This window comes from Stegastes partitus, unplaced genomic scaffold, assembly GCF_000690725.1.
Source record: "Stegastes partitus isolate 25-593 unplaced genomic scaffold, Stegastes_partitus-1.0.2 Scaffold351, whole genome shotgun sequence".
NCBI classification, from domain to species: Eukaryota; Metazoa; Chordata; class Actinopteri; family Pomacentridae; genus Stegastes; species Stegastes partitus.
Window position 1 is genome coordinate 393,162 of NW_007578082.1, and position 20,903 is coordinate 414,064.

Below are 20,903 nucleotides of genomic sequence, written 5' to 3' on the forward strand. Positions count from 1 at the left end.
TCATAGTATGAGTCAAGCTCCAATAACAGTGTATTATTTTCATTGACTAAATTATAGAAGACATGTTTTTACAGGTGATAGCATTCCTCATGATAAATATACTGTACAAGAATATCTCCACCCATCAAGCAGGAAGGCTGTCTGAAGTTTAAGTTGCACACCCAACAGGACACAGTTTAATCCAGTGGTTCACTAAGAATAGATCCAAGCTGAATTCTAGCTAAATAAAGCCCAGTGTTTATTTCTCCTTGACAAATCATATTCACTCAACTTAGTCCCACTCCATATGTTCCTCTGGTCATCCACACTCCCCCCTGCAGTGACTCTGTGTTCCCCCAGAGGGCCCCACCCCTCACTTTGAGAACCACTGGTTAAATCTAACATGAGTTCTTCATGAAACTTTCAGTAACATAGAATAACTGACGCTTTGCTCAAACCTGGACAGAGATGTGTGGATCATCTCCCGGCAGGTAGTGGTCGCTGCCTGTCTTCCTCCAGTTCAGGACTGGAAGAGGATACGCCGACACCTCGCAGCCAAAGATGATGTCATTTCCTGTGTAGTTGGACAGATTTTTTGGACTTCTGAGGACTCGAGGAGCTGCGATAAACAGAAAGGGGCACCCCAAGGTTTAATGCTAGGACCCCTAAAGTTCTTAGGATTACCAATGACCATGAATCTTGCACAGACAGATCCCCAAAGTTGTTCTATATCAAGACAATAGCAGACAAGCACTGATAAAATATGTAGGAAAAGAGTGCAGTAACCAGAGTAGCAGGGTCCTCTCCCGGTGTGTGTTAGGGTTGTGTTACCGCGGCTGGCAGCCTCTCTCAGCTGGCAAACATTTGTGTAGGTCCTCCCATCAGAGCCACACACTGGACCCTTCTCCTGGCACACACATGTGGGCTCTGGGTCAGCACTGCGTCCCTTCTTTGGCGCTTTCCTCCGGCACGCCAGACCCTCCCCACATTGTCCGTAGAACTTCTGAGCCCCATCTGGGTCACACTGCTGCCCCTCCACGTTCGCACACTGGTCGCAGCATCCGCAGCTGTCCTGCACCCGGCCTGCGGGGCAGTTGTCCGGCACCGAGGGGCAGATGTGCTCATCGCAGTCCCTGCAGCCCTCACCCTCCTCCCACAGCCGCAGCCACCCACGGTGCTGGGGAGGCAGCCCGAGGGAGCCGCGCACCCAAACACTCACGCACAGACTCACACACATGCACAGCCGAGCCATGCCGCCGACCCACATCACAGCACAAAGTCAGAATCCTCAAGTGCAAACGGAGGCCACGAAATGAAGCCGTGAGATGGTTACAGATTGAGCCACATTCAAAAGAAAGATGGAGTTTTTTTTCCTGTTCTCTCACAGTCAAATAGTCACATGTTGTTCCTCCTCTGAGTTTTAAATGTTTCCTTGTGTCTCCTCTCCTCTGTCCTCTTCTGAATGGCTGCACTGGGTTTTGTTATTATTACCGTGTACCCCTGCTGGATTATATTGCCATGTTGTTTTCCCCCCTCTTGAGATTTTCTTCATAAGCTCCAAGTCCTTTCCAACAAAGAGACAGCATTTGCAGTGAATGAACTGAGCAAACTTCATCTCTCAGGTATCTGTTTCATTTCATCTTTCTTCACTCCCAGTTCTGCGACCTTTCTTCGTGTGCCAGCCTTCTCTGGGGCTGGGCAGGACTGGCGAACGGGCTTCAGAAATGGCACAGGATATCAAAGAATCCAACTCGATCTGTAGGATTCTGTGAGTGGAGGCTGAGCATTTGCCTGGAAATTTAAAAATGAAGTCTGTGGGAAAGCAAGTGGATTATTTAAAGAAAAACTTGAATGAAATGGGGATTTTAGGTGTGATGTTATTGTCTCTAAGAGCGAGAAAGGAAACTAAACTGTGAGGTGTGTGGTTTTGGTCCAGCTATGTTTGAGCAGTCTTGAAATACTCCTACTGTACCTTACTACCTCCACACCATTTATTAATTAAGCCAATAATGCTAAAAGATTTTTCCTATTAGATTATTCTTCCTATTATACCTTTCTGGAGTATAGTTGCATAGGAAATCCATTGTAATGAAACTCTGAGGTATATAAATTCAGCAGCTTTGCTTTTGCTTGTTTTCTTCGTTATGTAATTTTCCATTAATTTAAACATGTTGCATACACTTTGTTTTAATCTTAAATAGATGCTTGCATCCAGTCGATATTGTACTATTCTTTTTTTAAGTTTCAGATAACTTTGAACACACTTTTTGTCTGTGCACATCAAAGGTGGGTTGTGTAGGGCTTAAGTAAGTTTATTTATTGATCAATAATGACAGTGAACACTTCCTTATTTGGGTTTAAGATCAGAGGTGGAGGGTCGGTTTTTAAACTACTTGTAAAATTATATAACATAAAAGAAGCAAGGCTTCAGCCCCCTCGCAACCCTAATGAGGATTAAACGGTGTACAGATAATGGATGGATGGATGGATGGATGGATGGATGGATGGATGGATGGATGGATAAAAGAAGCATCATACTTCATATCCAACCAAGTCTCAGTTGTTTGCTTCATACAGACAAGAGGCAAATTAAAGGAAAACTCAATGTGACACTTCAATGCTTCTCTACATTATTTCTCCAAGTGTTTGGAACTTCACTGGATAGACCAACACTATTTTACCAAAAGATATTCCCACATTTGGCGTTTTGATGATGGTGATGGAAAGTACTGTCGCTTACAACATTTTAAAATCTCCCACAGATGTTCAACTGGGTTGAGATCTGGTGACTGCAAAGGCCAATTTCTTTTCATTCAGTGACCCTTTGTGCACTGTAGATGGGAGTAGTGTCATTCTGGAAGAGCCCACTCCCATCAGGCGATCATGTCCCCCACAACACAACAGAGCCACCAGATCCCCTCACTGTGGGGTCAAGCAGTCAGGATTTTCCTTTAACTTGTCGCCTGTTTTTATACCGTATGTGTGATTGTGTGAATAGAAATGCTTTCGGTAAGACAACACATCAGACAGCTAATCTCGGTACACTGATTTAGAGTACACTAATACATCTTTTCTTAGCAGAATCAGCTTTATTTATGCGACCTTTATTTATCAGATACAGTGGCCTCACTGTCCAGTCAAAGTCTAAAATAAACAGCTTGGTCGCAATAAAAGTGACAGGGAGGAAATAAAACCGATCCAAGGACACAGGCTATGATCTAGGATCCTGAAGGAGCCCTCACACTTTTTATTTTCAGACCTTCAGGTAGACGCTACAGAGACTGCAAATACAAGAGAAATAAACTGTCCGTTATTCCCATTTCAATCACTCTGCTCAATCTTGATGTGCACATTTTTTGTTGTGTATTTCTTCTGGCATTATACTTATGTTTACATGAGGGCAATACAACGCTGCTATTAGTGCCCCAGGTTTCTACTAGTAGTGTGTGATGTATGTTATGTTTTAGATGGTTCTACATGTGTGGCTTGTTCTGCACAACTTTCTGTTCTGTTTTTGCACAGAGCTGATAAATGTTGCACCACTGCCCCAGACAATAAAGTGTCTTACAGAATCTGATCTTATCTTTTTTTTAGCAAAGTACAACATCCATGAAACCCGACTGTGTTTTCTTTCTAACACCGGTGCACAAGGCTCCAGGGTGTGTTCTGGGTCAACGTGGCACTTCTTGCTGCGCCGCCAGGTATCCGTTTCAGCCTGGTGGACGCTCAGCACAACCACTCTACTGTTTGGATGGAGGGGGGGCGTGGCTTTAGCATAGTGCTGGCGACGTCACCGGCATGTGAGGCGCTGACGTCGCACGGCGGTGTGATTGGAGGAGCGTCAAGGTAGCTGCAATCAGCACCGTGTTTCCGTCTGAGGCTTCAAAATAAAACACAAAACGTCCGAATCACCCACACAATTAGCACAAGCCTATGTTATCCTACGTGGTTTTGTACGATAGACTGGGCAGCTGATTTAGTCCAACTGGAACTAAATTGAATTCAGTGTTGCGAATTGAAGCTAAATTAATTAAAACTTTATTTATTTATTTTTATTTCATTTTATTTTGTTTTATTTCCTGCTTGCTTTTTTTTTTTTTTTAACTTTTATTTCATTTTTTTGTATATTCTTATATAATTATTTATTTTGTGCTACTGTGATAAAAGGCAATTTTCCTTGTGGATCAATAAAGTTTGTCTAAGCCTAACACCTTTCATAGCTACAGGTTAGTGTAGTTAGTAGTGCTTCACAGATGACTGAATAATTAGACAGAACAACTAGAGGGTGAAATAAACTTACATTTAAAATGATTTTTTTTTTTTTTTTAAATCCTCATTACAAAACATAAAAATGAAAACAAAAATTCAATCATAAGTATGCTTTTATTTTGAAGGAACACGTACAGAAAGCTGTGCGTTCATCGTTTTCTTCACTCGCTTCCACGTTTACCAGGAAGGAAAGACATCTAAAGGAAAGAAGGGAAGAGTTCAGAGACTGAACTGACAGAAAAACCCTCATTCTTTCCCTTCACTGCCTCCACCTGCTTCTTCTCTCAGCATTTACCCAAAAACCACCGCCCGGAGCGACGCTTTGCTCTCCAGAAGGGACGCTCAGTGAGTATTTCACACACTGCCTCAGATACACTGTAGATGTGGTGTCATTTTACCAGTTTGTCTGACAAGTTGTACCATTGCTCCTTAAGTGGGATTTCATTGTTATTTAGTCTGGAGAGGAGCTGATAAAGTACCAGGGGTCACTGTGTATCTGGGATATGATGTAAAACCGGATGTACAGCGAGGGGTTGTTTTGAATGAAACACACTTTGTTTATGAATTTGATTACACTGAACATCCTGGTGTTAAGACTGAGCTGTTTGATTGAAGTGTTGAATCACAGAGAGCTGCTGGAATAAACTAAGAGGATGTAGTCTGATTGATATGAATGTGTGTTTTCACAGAACATACAGTGAAGCAGCATCACTACTAGAACCAGAACCAGTCCTGACATGACAATAGGTGGACTGTGATTGGCAGGTTTCAATGTCCAAGTCGGGCTGTAGAGTGTGTAAAACAACACTAAAGACAGATGGGTCCTCTCAAAAGCTAAAAATAGTTTAGGACAATGAAAAGTTGCAGTGACTGATGTTCTTTGCTGCCGTCACTGTGTTTAGTCAGGGGCTGGGCAGGTTTAGGCTGGAGCCTGCTGACGTGGGTAACAGGTGAGATAGTCACATACCTGTGAAACGGACCAGAGGAATCTGTCATGATGCCCTGCCTTTGGACACAGGGGCGTGGGTTTTCGCTTTTGCTCACATTAGACATAACAGGTTTTTGAATGAAGGTTACATCCAGAGGGAACACATTAAGGTGGGGGCGTCACACAGCTCATTTTCTAGTCAGATTTTATGTACCAAGTTGTGTCTTTTCTGCATCAGTTTAAGGTGGACGTCTTCAGGAACCAGGAGACAATTCAGAATATAGTGGAATAGCTATTCGGTATCAATGTCAAGTCTTTATTGTTCTGTGGATTATCTTTCTTATGTAATGTTATCACTGCTGAGTCGACACACACAGAGGAAGGATTAACTCTTTTGTTCTCTTTTGTGTCTTTTGTTTGGAGATGTAACTCCGGTCACATTTTGCTGTCAGTGGACTTTAATAGCTCCTCGTGTTGAGAATATCCTTCGCATCCGAAACATGTCACACATATCTGTGATTTGTGGGGATTTTTTAGGAAATTATTCTATTTACGCATACTCAAAACCGTTACACCGTGGCTCAAAACTGACTTGTTCTTCTCCTTCGTGGTTACCAACCTGCCTACGGTGCACTGCTGACTAGAGACAGACTGATATATTGGCTGATGTTGGCCTATCCCAGATACATCTTACATGATTCACTTAATTGAGAAATGGTTTCATTGCATATTTTGTCCAACAGAGCGCGCTCTAACTCCATTGTTTACTCTCAGCATTGCCTGCAGCACATGTAGCAGAGCGTACTGTGGTGCGGAGTAAAAGATGCCTTCACAGTTTAGATGCTAGCTAGTTTGTAAATAGTTGTGCTGGAAAGTTCACTAACAATGACCCCACTCCTTTTTAATATAACTTTAATATATAAGTAAAGAATATCAGCTCGATGTCAGGATTTCGTGCTCCATAAAGTTATTGGAAAAACCCAGTCAGCTCTACCGCTGACTGGGATTACAACACTGTGTGTGTTTCTATGTGTGGGGGATATAATTATGTTTGCCACAAAATATCAAACGGTTGTATGAGCTTATGATTCATATTTATATTTAGGGAGTGAAAATAAAGACCCAGTGCTGAAAAACAGACCCGCCCCTGTTTGAGGGATTGTTGAGAAACGCTGTAACGTTACTCAACAAATGAGAAGACACGTGCATGTGTCCCAACTACTGAGAGGACCCAAAATCTCTGAATGTGGGTGGCTGATTTCATGTCTTCTATGTATGTTGTGCCTTACAGGCCTAAAGAATGGCGGAGAAGGTGCTGGTCACAGGTGGAGCGGGCTACGTCGGGAGTCACTGTGTGCTGGAGCTCATTGAAGCAGGATACAAGCCAGTCGTAGTAGATAACTTCAGCAACGCTGTACGAGGTAAGTTCCACTACTGAAACACAAGTTAGTGAGTAGCTTTGGTCATCACTTTCATAAGTGCAATTTTCAGATGTGTTTGTTTAGTGCAGTGATGTTTACATATGGTGTTATTGTGCGTGTGTGTGTGTGCGTGTGTGTGTGTGCGTGTGTGTGTGTGTGTGTGTTGCATCCTGTTTTAAATGGAGGAGAAGGGGATGTAGCGGAGAGCATACGTAGGATAGAGACGCTTCTGGACACCAGCATCGAGTTCCATGAACTTGACCTCCTGGACAAAGCTGGCTTGGACAAACTCTTCAAAAAGGTCAGAAAGTTACGACAGTTTATTTTAACAGAACTGAAACAATTTTGGTCGAACAAATTGGCCTGATATTTGCAGTTTTCACAGGTAAAGATTTTCACATGTAGACTAAATATCTTTGGGGTTTGCATTAATCAGATAAAACAAAGAATTATAAGAAATGTTAAGAGGTGTTTTCACTGCTCTCTGACAGATCAAGGAAATATTTGGTTGAAGTATTTGTTACTTGCAGCTCAAATACTGATTTGACTATATGTAATTGAATCCAATTTCCATTCATGTAAACTTGAATGTGCTTTTCTTTTTTTAAACTCACAAATCAGCTCTAAACTTAATGCTATTTAATACATCCGATGATGGCACCAGAACATAATTCCTTATTGTTTAGGTTTTCTAGAATGTGCTACCCCTGCTGGCCTCCTTAAAGTTTAAATAGGTAGATGATATAGTCGTTTATAATATTTCCATACAGGTTATATGAACTCCTTCTGTGGTGCTCATGTCTGTCCCACATGTGTAACCGTATATGTGTGTTACAGCATTCTTTCAGCGCCGTGATGCACTTTGCTGGCCTGAAAGCCGTCGGGGAGTCGGTGCAGCAGCCGCTACGTTACTACAGAGTCAACCTCACCGCCTCCATGAACCTGCTCGAGGTCGGTTTCAGCTTGTCATCTGATCTGACACTGTCTGTCCTCCATTATATCTGTACTTCACTCTTCATTTCAGCGCTCGCTCTGAACCTATATGCACTGATCGTCACCCTTGTTTGCTGAGTGCACAGCGCTGAGTGCTCATTTGAAACTGAGTTGGCAAATTCTAACACTGCAACCTTCATGAGTTTTAATGAGTGCAGCTCACCCCGCCTGACAAAATCCGCCTCGATGCTTCCTCTTAAGTTGCATATATGTGTGTGTTTGTGCTGTCTTGCCCGGCCGCTGACTTGGATGTGTATGTCGCGTTTGCGTGCATCTGCATATGTCGCAGGTGATGCAGGCTCACAAGGTGCACAATGTGGTCTTCAGCAGCTCGGCCACGGTGTACGGAGACCCCCAGCGTCTCCCCATCGATGAGCAGCACCCGGTTGGGGGCTGCACCAACCCCTACGGCCAGACCAAGTTCTTCATCGAGGAGATGATCAAGGATCACTGTAAAGCTGAGAAGGTGCTGGTTCCAGAAGGCTAGAACATATTCAGATTTGCACGTGCCTACACTATGCAAGGTGTGTCATTATTGCCTCTCTGTGAGCAGGACTGGAATGCTGTGCTGCTGCGTTATTTCAATCCAATTGGAGCTCATTCCTCTGGTCTGATTGGAGAGGACCCTCAGGGTATCCCTAACAACCTGCTGCCATATGTTGCTCAGGTACACAAAGTCTCTGCCAAATACACGGCCACATCACAGGGACTCTAGGAATGCATATTGAGCTGTGTCATCTAGTCGGATCTATCTGATGATTTGACATTTGTGCTCCTCATAGGTTGCCATCGGGAGAAGAAAGTGTCTCAGTGTGTTTGGAAATGACTACGACACACCTGATGGCACAGGTAATGAAAAAGACTTTTAAACGGCAGTGCACAGATTTCATTGTGGTTTGAAATAGCTTCAAAAGATCCCTCTGAGTAAAAGGTACATTTTCAGAATCATGCAAACAAGGTTTTCTCTCTCTCTCCCTCCAGGCGTGCGAGATTATATCCACGTTGTAGATCTGGCAAAGGGACACATATCAGCTCTGAAGAAGCTGAAGGAAGACTGCGGTTGCAAGGTACATTTAAAGAAACAACCCCCGAAACAGTTTCTAGCACACTTTCAGACCATGTGCGTTAACGTGAGGTGTTTATTGCAGCTCTGGAATTTGTGCGTTATCGTGTTTTTGTGTCTGTAGGTTTACAACCTTGGAACAGGAAGAGGCTACTCTGTGCTCCAGATGGTGAAAGCCATGGAGAAGGCATCAGGGAGAGAGGTGAGTCACTGAAGAGCTCTTCTCTCTGCAGATTAAATTTAGAACCAGGGTTTGTATTGTGTCCTCTGAGAGTATTGGAAGTGACTTGGAGCGGCAACCACACGAAATGACGTCATCCGGCGAGCTCAGGCACGTTGGTAAATGGTCACTTATAAAGCGCTTTCATCCAAAGCGCTTTACAGTGTGTTTCTCATTCACCCATTCACACACACATTCATACACCAATGGCGACAGAGCTGCCACGCAAGGTGCTGCCTGCCATTGGGAGCAACTTCGTGTTCAGTATCTTGTCCAAGGACACTTTGACCTCGAACCGCCAACCTTGCGATTGGAGGACAACCTGCTCTACCACCTGATCCTCAGCCGCCCCAGTCAGTTAACACTGACTGTGAACGTGGTCCTTTTATTTAGGCTAAACTGCTTGTTTTCTTCTTAAGCTAACTGAAATACTGCGTCTTCTGCATAGATCACATACAAGATTGCCCCTCGTAGAGGTGGAGACGTCGCATCCTGCTACGCTGACCCTCGTCTAGCTGAGAAGGAGCTGGGCTGGAAGGCTGAATTCGACCTGGAAAGAATGTGTAAGGGCCACAATGCACAATTTTCCAGATTAAAAAATAACTGTTGAACTCTTTCCTCCTTATAATCTCCCATTGCTATATATTTCACTCACACACACTGCACACAACACACGCACACATTCGTAACACTGAACACTTTATTGTTGCTTTTAATTGTTTATTGTTGTTCTTATTTGCTCGCTTTATTTATTTTAATGTGTCGTCTTTTCCGGGAGATTGAACAGAATAAGAATTTCATTGTGTAGTACAACTACCTGTTTTGCTGTGCATATGACAATAAAACTCTTGAATCTTGACTCTTTTTCTCGCCTCCGTTTCCATGCAGGTGAGGATCTGTGGCGCTGGCAGTCCATGAACCCCACCGGATTCACCAACGGCACAGCCTCTTGACGCAACTCCAGCTCGTGGACGCTGTTCTTAAATCCTCTTTTAAATCGCCGCGCCAAAGCAAAGATCATCAGCTTCCTCGCATTTCACCTGAACGCCTCAAGAGGAGCTGCAAATTGTTTTATTTTGTCCTGTTTAATTTTCTAATTGCTCTATGCTAATGGTCAGCTTACTTTCAGATAATTCATTTGAAAAAAAAATCATGTCAAAATATTTTTTTTGCCTGTCCGTTTATTTCAGATTTAATAATGGGATTATTTTCTCTGTGAATGTATTGATCTGAGACCAAAACAATGGCAGAATAAATTCATTTTCTTACTAAAAAAAAAAGGGGACGCCTGTATTTGCTGTTTTAAATTAGGACTGGGGGGGGGCGACATGATATTTATTGTGTGATGAGTATTTTTTTTGTATTTGTTATCCAGTGAAACAAATGATTCTGAGGGCTGCAGTCTGAACCAAACAATCATGTTGCCTTCTGTCTTAGGGAATATAATTAGCACCAGGATGCTTCATTTATAAGATGTTGTTGTCACACATTTTTGCATTTATCCAAAAAAAAAAAAAAGCTGATGATGAGTGTTTTAAAGGAGGATGACCACATTATTAAAATATATCAGAAACATATAATGCAGGAAATCAGCAGCAGCACAGGTGAAATTACAAAAAATAATTTAAAAAAAATAAACCCTTTAGGAATATTCCAACAATGCATTTGCAGGTTAAAGGATCTACCTGTGCAGTGTGGTGGTCAGTGGAGCGGAATCCCTGCAGAAACACAGCCTTTAATATTACCCAGTTTGGAGAGAGCTGCTCGGACTGTGTTTAAACGGGGCACTGGGGCTTTAAATGGCTCCTTGAACCCTCGGGCACCCAGTTAATAAACACCCACGTCAGCACAGAGCTCCGTCGCTCTAGCCGGGTTTCGGTCTTTAGGGCTGAGCAGGAAGTGTCTGCCTGTGGACCCTGGACGAGGGAGAGAAAAAAAAAAAGCGCAGAGGGGGAGAAAAAAAAAAGGCGAAAGGAATTGGTGGAAAAAATGGATATGGTGGCAGACTTGGGGGCGAGTAGACTCTATCGGGCGCCGGGTGAATCAAGCCACCAGTGAGTATCGATGGATTTTGTTAGGAGAGGGGGGTGGAGGGGGGGGTGGTGGTGGTATCACGGAGTGGGGCGTAAGCGGGTCCTGCCGACACCTCTCGCCTGGGAAGGAGTCGCTCGGTTTGGGCAAGCAGGCAAATCCTCCCCGCTGCTCGCTGCGCTCCGGACCTCCGGCGAGAAGTCGGGGGGTGGTCTGCGAGGAGGAAAACGGGCGTATTAGCGCGTCACGGAGCCCACACTCGTATACAATGTGAATGTATTTATTTTTTTGTCAGCTCGCAGCAGTTGCTGGAGGTTTGTGTCTTGTTTTTCTATTGTGTGGCTGGCTGGCTGGAGCCTGAAGTGGGCGTCGCTCCAGGACAGACTGGGCTGCTCTGGTGCGCCGCTGCCCGCTTTTCTCTCGCAGGACTGCAGCACTCTCATGTTCCTTTTTTTTTTTTTTTTTAGTAGGTCGAATGATGTGTGAATTCACAGGGAAATAGCCTCGCTGAGGTTGCTCCACTCTGGATCGTGGTGCCATGAGGAGCACCACAGAGTGTCGCGGGCGGGCGTTGCACCGTGGGTTATCGGGCGCTGCGGAGCTTGTCACAGATCAGCGCATTGCTAATTAAAAAAAAACGTGGAGGCTGCACACGCACGGCCGTATTAGGTCACTGTAAAATAAGAATTATTCTGCAAATGAGGTTGCGGCAGATTTTTTTAATTTTTTACTTCTTCTTCCCCTTTCTCCGGACAGCATGACCAGCTGCAGTGTTTTATTCTGTCCTCCCACCGCTCTGCTGTTTTGGATTCAGCAGATATTTCTTGTGCGTTTTAGCCCTCAGGGATGGTTAAAGGTTTTTGTCACCCGATGCTCTCTGACTGGAGTCGGGTGTAACCCATTAGAAGATGATTTTTGATTGAAGGCTCGACCAGCAAATCACAATGCAGAAAGAAGTCAGGTGGGTGGGGCGTCTGCGCAGCTGGAGATGGTCCAGTGCAGAGACAAAGATGAGATAATTGACAGCTACATCAATGGGAAGTTACTGCTGTGTTTGTAATGTGACCTGCAGCTAACATTTAGGGCATAATTATTTACCTTGGAATTACACCTCAGGAGCCAGTGTTACCCTCCCTGATGTCTAAAATGACACATTACTTGTCCATACACAGGGGTTCTTTAAATTAAAAATTCAGAATTGTGGAGGCAGAAGTGTCTCAGTCTAACTAATGGGTCTCCACAAGGTCTACAAGGCTTCTATGGTTTGCTATTTTCTTGCAGAACAAGTCAGTGTTTGCTGCACACACAGCCAGTGAGCGTGCTGTCATGTTGTCTCCTGCAGGCAGCCTCAGAGGTGGTTCAACACGGCTGACATCACAGTGTCTCACCAAAGCAACCTGCTGAAGCAGCTCAACCACCAGCGTCGCCAGGAGCTCTTCTGCGACTGCAGCGTGCTGGTGGAGGGCCAGCTCTTCAGGGCCCACCGCAACGTCTTGTTCGCCAGCAGCGGCTACTTCCGCATGCTGCTGTCCCAGGGGCCCGACGGGCTGCCCGACTCCGTCAGCGCCACCTTCGACGTCTTCAGCCCAGAGACCTTCACCGTCATCCTGGATTTCATCTACTCCGGCCAGCTGGATCTCTCCAGTCACAACGTGATCGAGGTCATGTCGGCGGCCAGCTACTTGCAGATGAACAATGTCATCAACTACTGCAAAAACTTCATCAAATCCTCCCTGGACATCAGCGTGAAAGATGAAGAGAGCGAGCGCTGCCTCAGCTTGTCTGAGACTTGCAGCTTCACCAGTGGAGCAGGAGAAGACGCTTCGGAGCAGCAGCAGCAGGGCCCCTGTTCTGTCAGCCCGCCGCCCGCACTCTGGACCAGGGACAACTCCAGATCTCAGTCTAGCTTTATGGGGAAAGACCCAGACCAGGATGCCTCTGCCTCAGCCCTGAAGACTAATCCAAGCAGCCCTGCTAATGAGCTCAGTGCAGAGGCCGAAGACCTGCACGACCCTCAGGACCCTCTGTACACCCTGCCTGGATCAGAGCGCCGGCGGGGAAAGGGGGGGACCAAGAGAAGAGCACCCAACAGCAGTCGCTCCAACCAGCACGATGACTTGGACATCCAGGAGGCGAGGACACAAAAGGCTGAAAAGGCGGAGGAGCTGTACGCCACCCTACCGCCGATTGTGGGTGTCATCGGGCACTTTAATAAAGGTGTGTTTGGCCATTTGTGACAAAGTGGTCAACAAATTGTTCTCTTTGTTTTAGAGAAGTGAGAATAAAAAATGCCATGCTTCATCATAACCACAGTGGTGCTGACAAAAAGCCACTTCTGTATACCAGAGAAGCCAAGTGTCTGGACAGTTTCTCTTCCTCTTTGCAGATTCCAACCCCATCATGCGCTTCAAATGTCCGTTTTGTACGCACACGGTGAAGAGGAAGGCCGACCTGAAGCGTCACCTGCGCTGTCACACTGGAGAGAGGCCGTACCCGTGTCAGGCCTGCAATAAGCGCTTTACTCGCCTGGAGCATCTCCGCAGCCATTTTGAGACGGTAGGTTTACTGACAACCAGGAGGAGGTTTCTACCAAAACAGTAAACCTAACAAACCAGCCTTAAAACACATTTATTTCAGCCGCGTTTTCTTCTGAGCTCACGCTTTCCACGCCTCCACAGATCCATCAAGCCAGGAAGCTGGTGTGCAGGAAGTGCAAGTGTCAGGTGACGGAGGAGACGGGTCATGTGGTGTGCGAGGGAACGCGACGCTACCGCATGTGCACCGCCTGCATCCAGGAGGTGGGCTGCGACGACATCCCCATAGACGGCATGGAGGGGCCCAACGAGGAGCCGGCGCTGCTGCTGGGCGTGGACGGCGAGGAGGAGGGCGACACCAAGAGGAGCTGGATGGTGACCGATGACGACGACCTGGCTGAGGACTCGGGGGCCGACCTCATCATCCAGCAGGTGGACGACAGCGACGAGGAGCTGCAGTGAGGAGGGACCAAAGTGTGTGCGTGCAGATGCATGCCTAAATATTGACTGTGTGTGTGCGTGTGTGTGTGTGTGTTAAAGCCATGGAAGAGAGTTTATGCATAAAATATGGGATCCACTGATGTACATATACACATTTATGATATATTAGTTGTCTATTAGTTAAATGCAACTGGTTAGCCTTTTACGTTTTATGAGATTGTCGACCTTTGTGGCAAAAATGAAAAGCTTTTCGTTTATGAAGATATGCAGTATCCAAAGCATGCATACTCAGTGTTTCCTTTGCTTCGATTATAGTTATATGATAACCCATAAGTGTTTTTAATGTGCATGAAGGAACACCACTTGTTTGCTACTTTTTGGGATTTTCTGATGCCGATTAGGCAAAACACGGTGACGAGGACAGACTGATGGCTCTGCTAGACCCTTTATGGAAATTCAGGAGCTGACTTTTGTTTTCAATGTTTCACAGTTGCTGTGCTGGTAATGTTTGGTTATGATATGCACTATGACATAAACACAAAATATAATTTATTCAGGGTTTTTTGTTCTGTTTTGGGTTTTTTTTTACTTTTTTGACACATTAAAGATATTTTTATACATTTGTTTGTGGGTCTTTGTCATAAATAGGGAAATGCTGTTGTAGGTGCCGTCTCCTCACTCAAAATAAACTTGTTTGTCATCTATTGCGATAAAAATATTAAATAGTTTAAAGGGCAGGTATGATAAAATCTCTTTAAACATACCGTATAAAAGAAAACTTTAAACTTTTTTTAAAAATGCATTGAATTCTTAAAACATTTTTGAGGGTTAATCAGATCTACAGTGTCTTTAAGGGAAATATGGATATTTTTTTTATATATATTATGCCTGTGTGAGCAACAATGGTCCCATTATTATAATAATACTAGCAATAAAGTTAATTTTGGGCTCATTAAATTTAAACTATGGCAATATAACATCTGTAACACGTAGTTTAATGTCGACATTAACACTTAAAGATGGATCCAAATAAAGCAGCAAAATTGCGACTGTGGAGTGAAGCTAGTGATTCAGATTTATAAAAGAACTCCCCTCCCACAAACTCTGTTCTTTTTCTGCCCCACTAGAGGCTCTGTAGCATACAGGTCAGCACAGGTCTTTCCTCAGGCTGTCAGGTTCCTCAGTTCCCCGACACCTTCAGGAGAAAACGGTATACTGGCCAAACTACAGAACCACTAACAACCATCCTTGGCACCACAATTGAAAATTAGTAGTTTTGTTAACCTCTATAGCACACCATATTAGTAATGGTAACACAACTTTACAGTATATTTAAAATTGTATACCTAGACTTTTATCAAACCTAAATAATAATAATTTATTCAAAGCTATACCAAAAAGTTTCATTAATTACAGCTAAAAATGTTGTACAGTGTGTGCACAATATGTTTAAATCACCCATCTCCCATTCCCCAGTGCTTTTGTTTTTTTAATTATATGTCTTGTGTCTAACTATAATGTTTACAGAGTGATGTTTACTTAGTGTCTGTTCTACTTACAACTGTCTTTTTTTCTTTTCTTTTTTTCCTAAAACGGCACTGCCGACCCAAAACATTTCATTCTCACTGGAATGAAAACAAATGACAACCACTTCCCTCGACATTACCGTCAGCAACATTAGAAGTCAATCAGTTTCTCAAAGGAATGTCAACATAACCAGCAAAATGATGTGCTGAGATTACAGCCGTATCTGTTATTTTAACTGTGAGATCTCTGTTTGGGTTTTTACTTGCTTCTCCTCTAACTGATCTAAAGTGGTGTGGCCTCCGTTGTAATGCCACGCATGTTAGTGCACCAGTCTTGTTTTAGGCACGCATAACTCGCACACAAGCCTTTTTCTAGGGAAACATTTTAGTGTGCCATCCTTAGGGGCAGGCTGAATAATAAAAAATGTTGACTGCAAATAAAACTTAGCTGCTTCAATTTGAGGTCATGGTCATGCACAGATCTCCTTACAGATTCAAAAATTACATATATTTGCACGGATATTATTCATATGGTAAGACACTTTATTTCATTTGATCAAAATGTTTCTACATATACAAGCATTTAAATATATTCCTACAAAATGTTACCACACAGATAGTGATACACAGACACAATACTTTTAAACCTATCAAACTGACCCAATGCTCTCTAAAAAAAAGTAATTCAGGAAACCTATCCCCACCTCTCAATTAAATGCATTACTGCAAGATTTTAAAAATAATAAGAACAAGAATAAGAACAATGATGTCCTGATTTAAATAAACCTTTTAAGTTGCAAACTCTATTTGAATGTGTCGCATTGGCATAATAATATTGGCAATTGTTTTAATTTAACACTGTGTGCAATTTAAACCAGAAATTCTTTAATTATTTGACCTAAAAATAAATTCAAGTTGAGGTAAATTAATGTAACAGAAATTGACTTGATTCTTTTAGAACAACATAGACATACTAGTTCTACTAGTACAACCTAACATTTATGAGAAATCAACTTAAAAACCTTGTTTATGCTGCCAATCATTAAGTAATTCCCCCAAATCAGTGTATTTGAATCTGTGGAATATCAACAGTAGTTGGGTTAGGATTCTGGGATTAATAAAAGCATATCTTATTGCATTTCTTAAATTACCAATATGATCAAAAATATGTGTCACTAAAGCTTAAATTTGAATCACATAATTAGAACTGATATTGGTTTACTTGAATAACTGCAATAAAAATTCTAATTTGAATAACATAATTTGAAATTGAATTTATTAGGTTTAAACTAAATTTGGAATTAACTTCAAACATAGTTTATTATTTTGAAATTCAGTTAAGTTGATGTAAAATTCCGAATCAGAATCAGGTTTATTGCCAGGTATAGTTTACACAATACCAGGAATTTGTTCTGGTGGGTTGGTGCAACATAAACACAGAAAAATGAAAAAAAAAAAACATAGAAGATGCAAATATAAATATAAAATATAAAACATAACAGTAAAGTATAAAAAATAACTGTGAATTGTAGTTTTTCCTCACTAAAAATTCAGCTCTCCCCATTCAGGTGTCACGATTCCAACTCAGTTCTTTTTCACGTCCTGACTCCATAATGGTTTTTATTATGACACCTCCTTCCGGCCTGCAGGTGGCGCCCGCGCGGTTCAGTTCGTCACCAGGGCGACTCCTGTGAAGAAGACGTGACGTCAGTGCGAAGGCTGGACCAACATGGCGGCCGTCATTAGGCTGGTCAACAGAAGCTCTTTGGGTTCAGTGATGGGTCAGCAGTACCTGGCGTTCAGCTCCGCAGCGAAGCTCTCAGCGGTGAGTTGTGGTTCCTTTTACCCCCCAGCAGGTCGCACAATGCGGCTTCTGCAGTCACGGCAGGGTTTCTCTGACAGGCGTCCTCTACCGTCGAGCTAGGTGGCTAGCTGTCAAACTTGTTAGCTTTTACTAATTAAACTTTCTCTGTTCCCTTTGTGCGTGTTTTTAGGCTGGTGTAAGAGCAGGTCAAGCTCTTCCGGAAAAGGTGAAAATAGTGGAGGTGGGACCCAGAGATGGACTCCAAAATGAGAAGGTAACAGTAAATGGTTGATGTAAATACATATGGGGTACATATGGGTGCCTCAGTGTAATATTAATGCTGTTTGTAAGAGTCAGAGTTATCCATCATTGTTGAGGCAGAGCAGGTGCATAGTTCATGTGTTTGGTAACCAGAGGAAACAATGTGAGTCATGCACTGTCAATGTAAGTGTTCCTCATCTTGTTGTGTTATTGTTTCCTCTCTCAGACTGTTGTTCCAACAGAGGCAAAGATTAATCTAATTAACATGCTGTCAGAATCAGGGCTGTCAGTGATCGAGGCCACCAGCTTTGTGTCTCCAAAATGGGTTCCACAGGTGAGTGTGTTCCCCCACAGTCATGCATATGGAGAGCGGTGACACACCCCTCTCAGGGCAGTACAGAAACTGTAGTGTGAAGGAATGAATGGACTTTGTTGTCTTAACTGGTTTCTGTATGCAAACGTCAGATGGCCGACCAGATGGAGGTGATGAAGGGCATCACTAGGAAACCTGGAGTGTCTTATCCAGTCCTCACTCCTAATCTCAAGGGTTTCCAGGCTGCTGTGAGTGTCACGTCCTAACACGTTTTCCCCATCAGCTCCATAAATGTACTGCATATCCAGCATCTTACACTGCAGGACATATGTCACTAAAAGTGCCTTTTCCTTGTTTTTATTCGCTGCAGGTGAAGGCAGGAGCTGCAGAGGTAGCCATATTTGGTGCTGCGTCTGAGCTGTTCAGTAAGAAGAACATAAACTGCTCAGTGGATGAGAGTTTACAGCGCTTTGACGAGGTTATGAAAGCAGCTAAAGAGGCTGGTGTGCCAGTTAGAGGGTGAGATGACTGGCTTCCTCTCAGCTGTCAGCAAACCTTTAAATCAGTTAAACTGTTGTTTAATCCTCGCAAGAGCCTCATCTGTGTTTAATGTCACCACAGTTACGTCTCTTGTGTAGTCGGATGCCCATATGAAGGCAAGGTGGCACCAGAAAAAGTTGCTCATGTGAGTTCTCATTTCATATATGTGACATTATTTGAATAAACAAAAATCATTCCTTGACAAAACAACAGTAACATAACCACCCATGTTTTGTTTCTGTCTCACAGGTAGCCAAGCGTCTGTACTCCATGGGCTGCTATGAGATCTCTCTGGGTGACACCATCGGAGTGGGGACTCCAGGCAGTATGAGTGCAATGCTGGAGGCAGTGAGCAAAGAGGTGCCAGTCAGCGCCTTGGCAGTGCACTGCCATGACACCTATGGTCAGGCTCTGGCCAACATCCTTGTAGCCCTACAGGTCAGGCTTTGTTCTGGGTATTTGCTACTGAATATGTTTGTGAATAATGCAGAGGGTAGAATAGGATGATCTCATAGATGGTCGGATTTTAGAGCGTCATTGGCCTCCGTTGTTTCACAGTGATGATTTTCTGTGTTTTTCAGATGGGAATCAGTGTAGTGGACTCATCGGTAGCTGGTCTGGGCGGCTGTCCCTATGCACAGGGGGCTTCTGGGAACGTTGCAACTGAAGATGTAGTTTATATGCTGCATGGACTTGGCATTCAAACAGTAAGAAACCAGAGTTTATCTTTGTAAAGATGCTGCACTGATGTATTGACCAATGTAGGTACGTCTGTTTAGGAAAAAATAAATAAAAATACTTTGAATTTGTTTATGAGAAACTGCCCCTCCGTGGATTTAATGCATCAGTCCTTGCAGAAGGCAGAAATTCCAAAATAATAAGTGCTAAATTGTGGATCCGGATGTTGGTGTATCTATTGATCGATGACTAAATTATCAAACTGTAAAGCTAAGTAATGCCAAAACTTATCATCCTTGCCAGTTTATTATTTGTTGTGAATTTTTTCCTTTTCTTTGAAAAAAATGCAGAACCCGCCACAACTAACAAGTTATTGTGCACAATTTGAATTAAAATGCTCAGATTTGACCTTTTAACGCTCTCTCCTCTCCATAGGGAGTGGACCTCACAAAGCTGATGGATGCTGGAGCTTTCATCTGCCGAACCATCAACAGAAAGACCAGCTCCAAAGTGGCACAGGCCACCTGCAAACTGTAGGCAAAAGCCACGCCGTGGGCTCTTTCACAGACTGTACACCGCAGCAACCATGTTACCCAGAGCCATTGTCTTCTGCACTTTGTGTTCTCCCCACTTTAATTACAGTTTGATTTATGCCTTTATCACAGATTGTGATACATTAACATTTGGATGATACCGACACCTCCCACTGTTTAGAAAGAAATATCTGATTATATGTTCATTACATGATAGTATTGCTGGAATGGTGCCTTATGTAGAGTCTGTAATTACACAGATCCTATCTGTCAGAAGCCTTCACCTGTTTTAGCTTACATTACACTTCCAGCAGTGGGTAAGCCAAAATGAAACACAGATTTTGTTTCTAACAATAAATTATCCAGTAAAAATGACCAAAGGATGGATAAACTGACTGTTGATATCAGAAAAGACAGAAGTGTTGTTTTGATTTTGTTTTGTCATCCTCTGTATGCAGTGATCACAGTTTTCAAATGAATTGTCTTCATAGGGAGCATCTGTGGAAACCATCAGTCCTTATGAACTTGGGCATTGAACTGGATCATGAAAAGATATGGAAAGAATTCATAGATTTTTTTTTCTTAGGATTTCTAATTTTAGTTTGTGTATTTATTTTTAAAATGCCTCTCTTTCAATCAAACATGTACATATTCTTTCAGATTGAGAGATTTAGAAATAAAAACTATTTCTTTAATATAACGTGTCATTGATCCTGATTGTTCAGCAGTGAGCATTTACAAGGGACTGAAATACAGTCTGAGAAGCTGTGTACTTCAACTTTGGATGCATGACGTCCACCTTTCATATAGTCGACACCACTTGTACATATTTTTCATTCAAGAAAATAAGTTGAAACCATCATTGATACAGTCGTCCTCAGATGTATTCACACCCTCCCATTAAAGAAGAAAAAAAAGCAGCTGACACTGTAATAAGTTGAAATTGACAAATTAATAATAAACAAAATGTAATGAAAATCATGACATTGCTTTTGAATTGTGGCTCAACAGAAATATTAAAACAAAAAACAACCAAACAAGCATGATGGGACCCGTAAACTAATATTTTGTTGAGCAACCCTTTGAGCCAATCACTGTAATCAAGTGTTTTCTGTAACTCTCAGACTTCTGCTCCGGTTGACAGCTATTTTGATTTTGGCCCACTGCTCATCAGCAAAGTGCTCTAATTTGTCCAGGACAGTTCGGTTTTTTATTTTTAGGGTCCGAGCACCAAAGGGTGCGAAGACCCTATTGCAACTGCTCGGATTATTATTATCATTCGTGCCAAATACACGCGTTTTTGAGGCCCTAAACATACTCGAAAACTCACCAAAATTGCCATGCACATCAGACCCGGTGAAAAATTTTA

General features: G+C 43.0%; 3 protein-coding genes across 4 annotated transcripts; all 3 read left to right on the forward strand.

Moving 5' to 3' along the window:
- Positions 1-4,428: 4,428 nt before the first annotated feature.
- On the forward strand, positions 4,429-10,153 carry gale (UDP-galactose-4-epimerase). Of its 2 annotated transcripts, none has more exons than XM_008284196.1 (11): positions 4,429-4,593; positions 6,468-6,597; positions 6,783-6,898; positions 7,435-7,548; positions 7,880-8,056; positions 8,144-8,257; positions 8,373-8,439; positions 8,572-8,657; positions 8,778-8,855; positions 9,322-9,436; positions 9,762-10,153. In XM_008284196.1, exons 2-11 carry the CDS (start codon positions 6,477-6,479, stop codon positions 9,824-9,826), a joined length of 1,053 nt encoding a protein of 350 aa, XP_008282418.1. In that variant the 5' UTR covers positions 4,429-4,593; positions 6,468-6,476; the 3' UTR covers positions 9,827-10,153. The 2 variants fall into 2 exon arrangements, with proteins under 2 accessions (XP_008282418.1, XP_008282419.1); XM_008284197.1 differs by having other exon boundaries at positions 6,786-6,898.
- Positions 10,154-11,848: 1,695 nt separating this feature from the next.
- On the forward strand, positions 11,849-14,483 carry zbtb8a (zinc finger and BTB domain containing 8A). Its single transcript, XM_008284227.1, has 4 exons — positions 11,849-11,865; positions 12,247-13,121; positions 13,291-13,460; positions 13,583-14,483. Exons 1-4 carry the CDS (start codon positions 11,849-11,851, stop codon positions 13,898-13,900), a joined length of 1,380 nt encoding a protein of 459 aa, XP_008282449.1. The 3' UTR covers positions 13,901-14,483.
- Positions 14,484-17,106: 2,623 nt separating this feature from the next.
- On the forward strand, positions 17,107-20,231 carry hmgcl (3-hydroxy-3-methylglutaryl-CoA lyase). Its single transcript, XM_008284198.1, has 9 exons — positions 17,107-17,230; positions 17,400-17,483; positions 17,697-17,804; positions 17,936-18,031; positions 18,154-18,302; positions 18,405-18,468; positions 18,573-18,761; positions 18,905-19,030; positions 19,437-20,231. Exons 1-9 carry the CDS (start codon positions 17,135-17,137, stop codon positions 19,536-19,538), a joined length of 1,014 nt encoding a protein of 337 aa, XP_008282420.1. The 5' UTR covers positions 17,107-17,134; the 3' UTR covers positions 19,539-20,231.
- The last annotated feature ends 672 nt before the right edge of the window (positions 20,232-20,903 follow it).

Coding starts and splice junctions, on each gene's coding strand:
- gale (XM_008284196.1), top strand. CDS start 6,477: ATGGCGGAGAAGGTGCTGGTCACAGGTGGAGCGGGCTACGTCGGGAGT. Junction 8,258..8,372: donor TGCTGCCATATGTTGCTCAG/GTACACAAAGTC, acceptor TGCTCCTCATAG/GTTGCCATCGGGAGAAGAAA. Junction 8,440..8,571: donor CGACACACCTGATGGCACAG/GTAATGAAAAAG, acceptor CTCTCCCTCCAG/GCGTGCGAGATTATATCCAC.
- hmgcl (XM_008284198.1), top strand. CDS start 17,135: ATGGCGGCCGTCATTAGGCTGGTCAACAGAAGCTCTTTGGGTTCAGTG. Junction 17,231..17,399: donor CCGCAGCGAAGCTCTCAGCG/GTGAGTTGTGGT, acceptor GCGTGTTTTTAG/GCTGGTGTAAGAGCAGGTCA. Junction 18,762..18,904: donor ACATCCTTGTAGCCCTACAG/GTCAGGCTTTGT, acceptor TGTGTTTTTCAG/ATGGGAATCAGTGTAGTGGA.
- zbtb8a (XM_008284227.1), top strand. Junction 13,122..13,290: donor CATCGGGCACTTTAATAAAG/GTGTGTTTGGCC, acceptor TCCTCTTTGCAG/ATTCCAACCCCATCATGCGC. Junction 13,461..13,582: donor TCCGCAGCCATTTTGAGACG/GTAGGTTTACTG, acceptor ACGCCTCCACAG/ATCCATCAAGCCAGGAAGCT.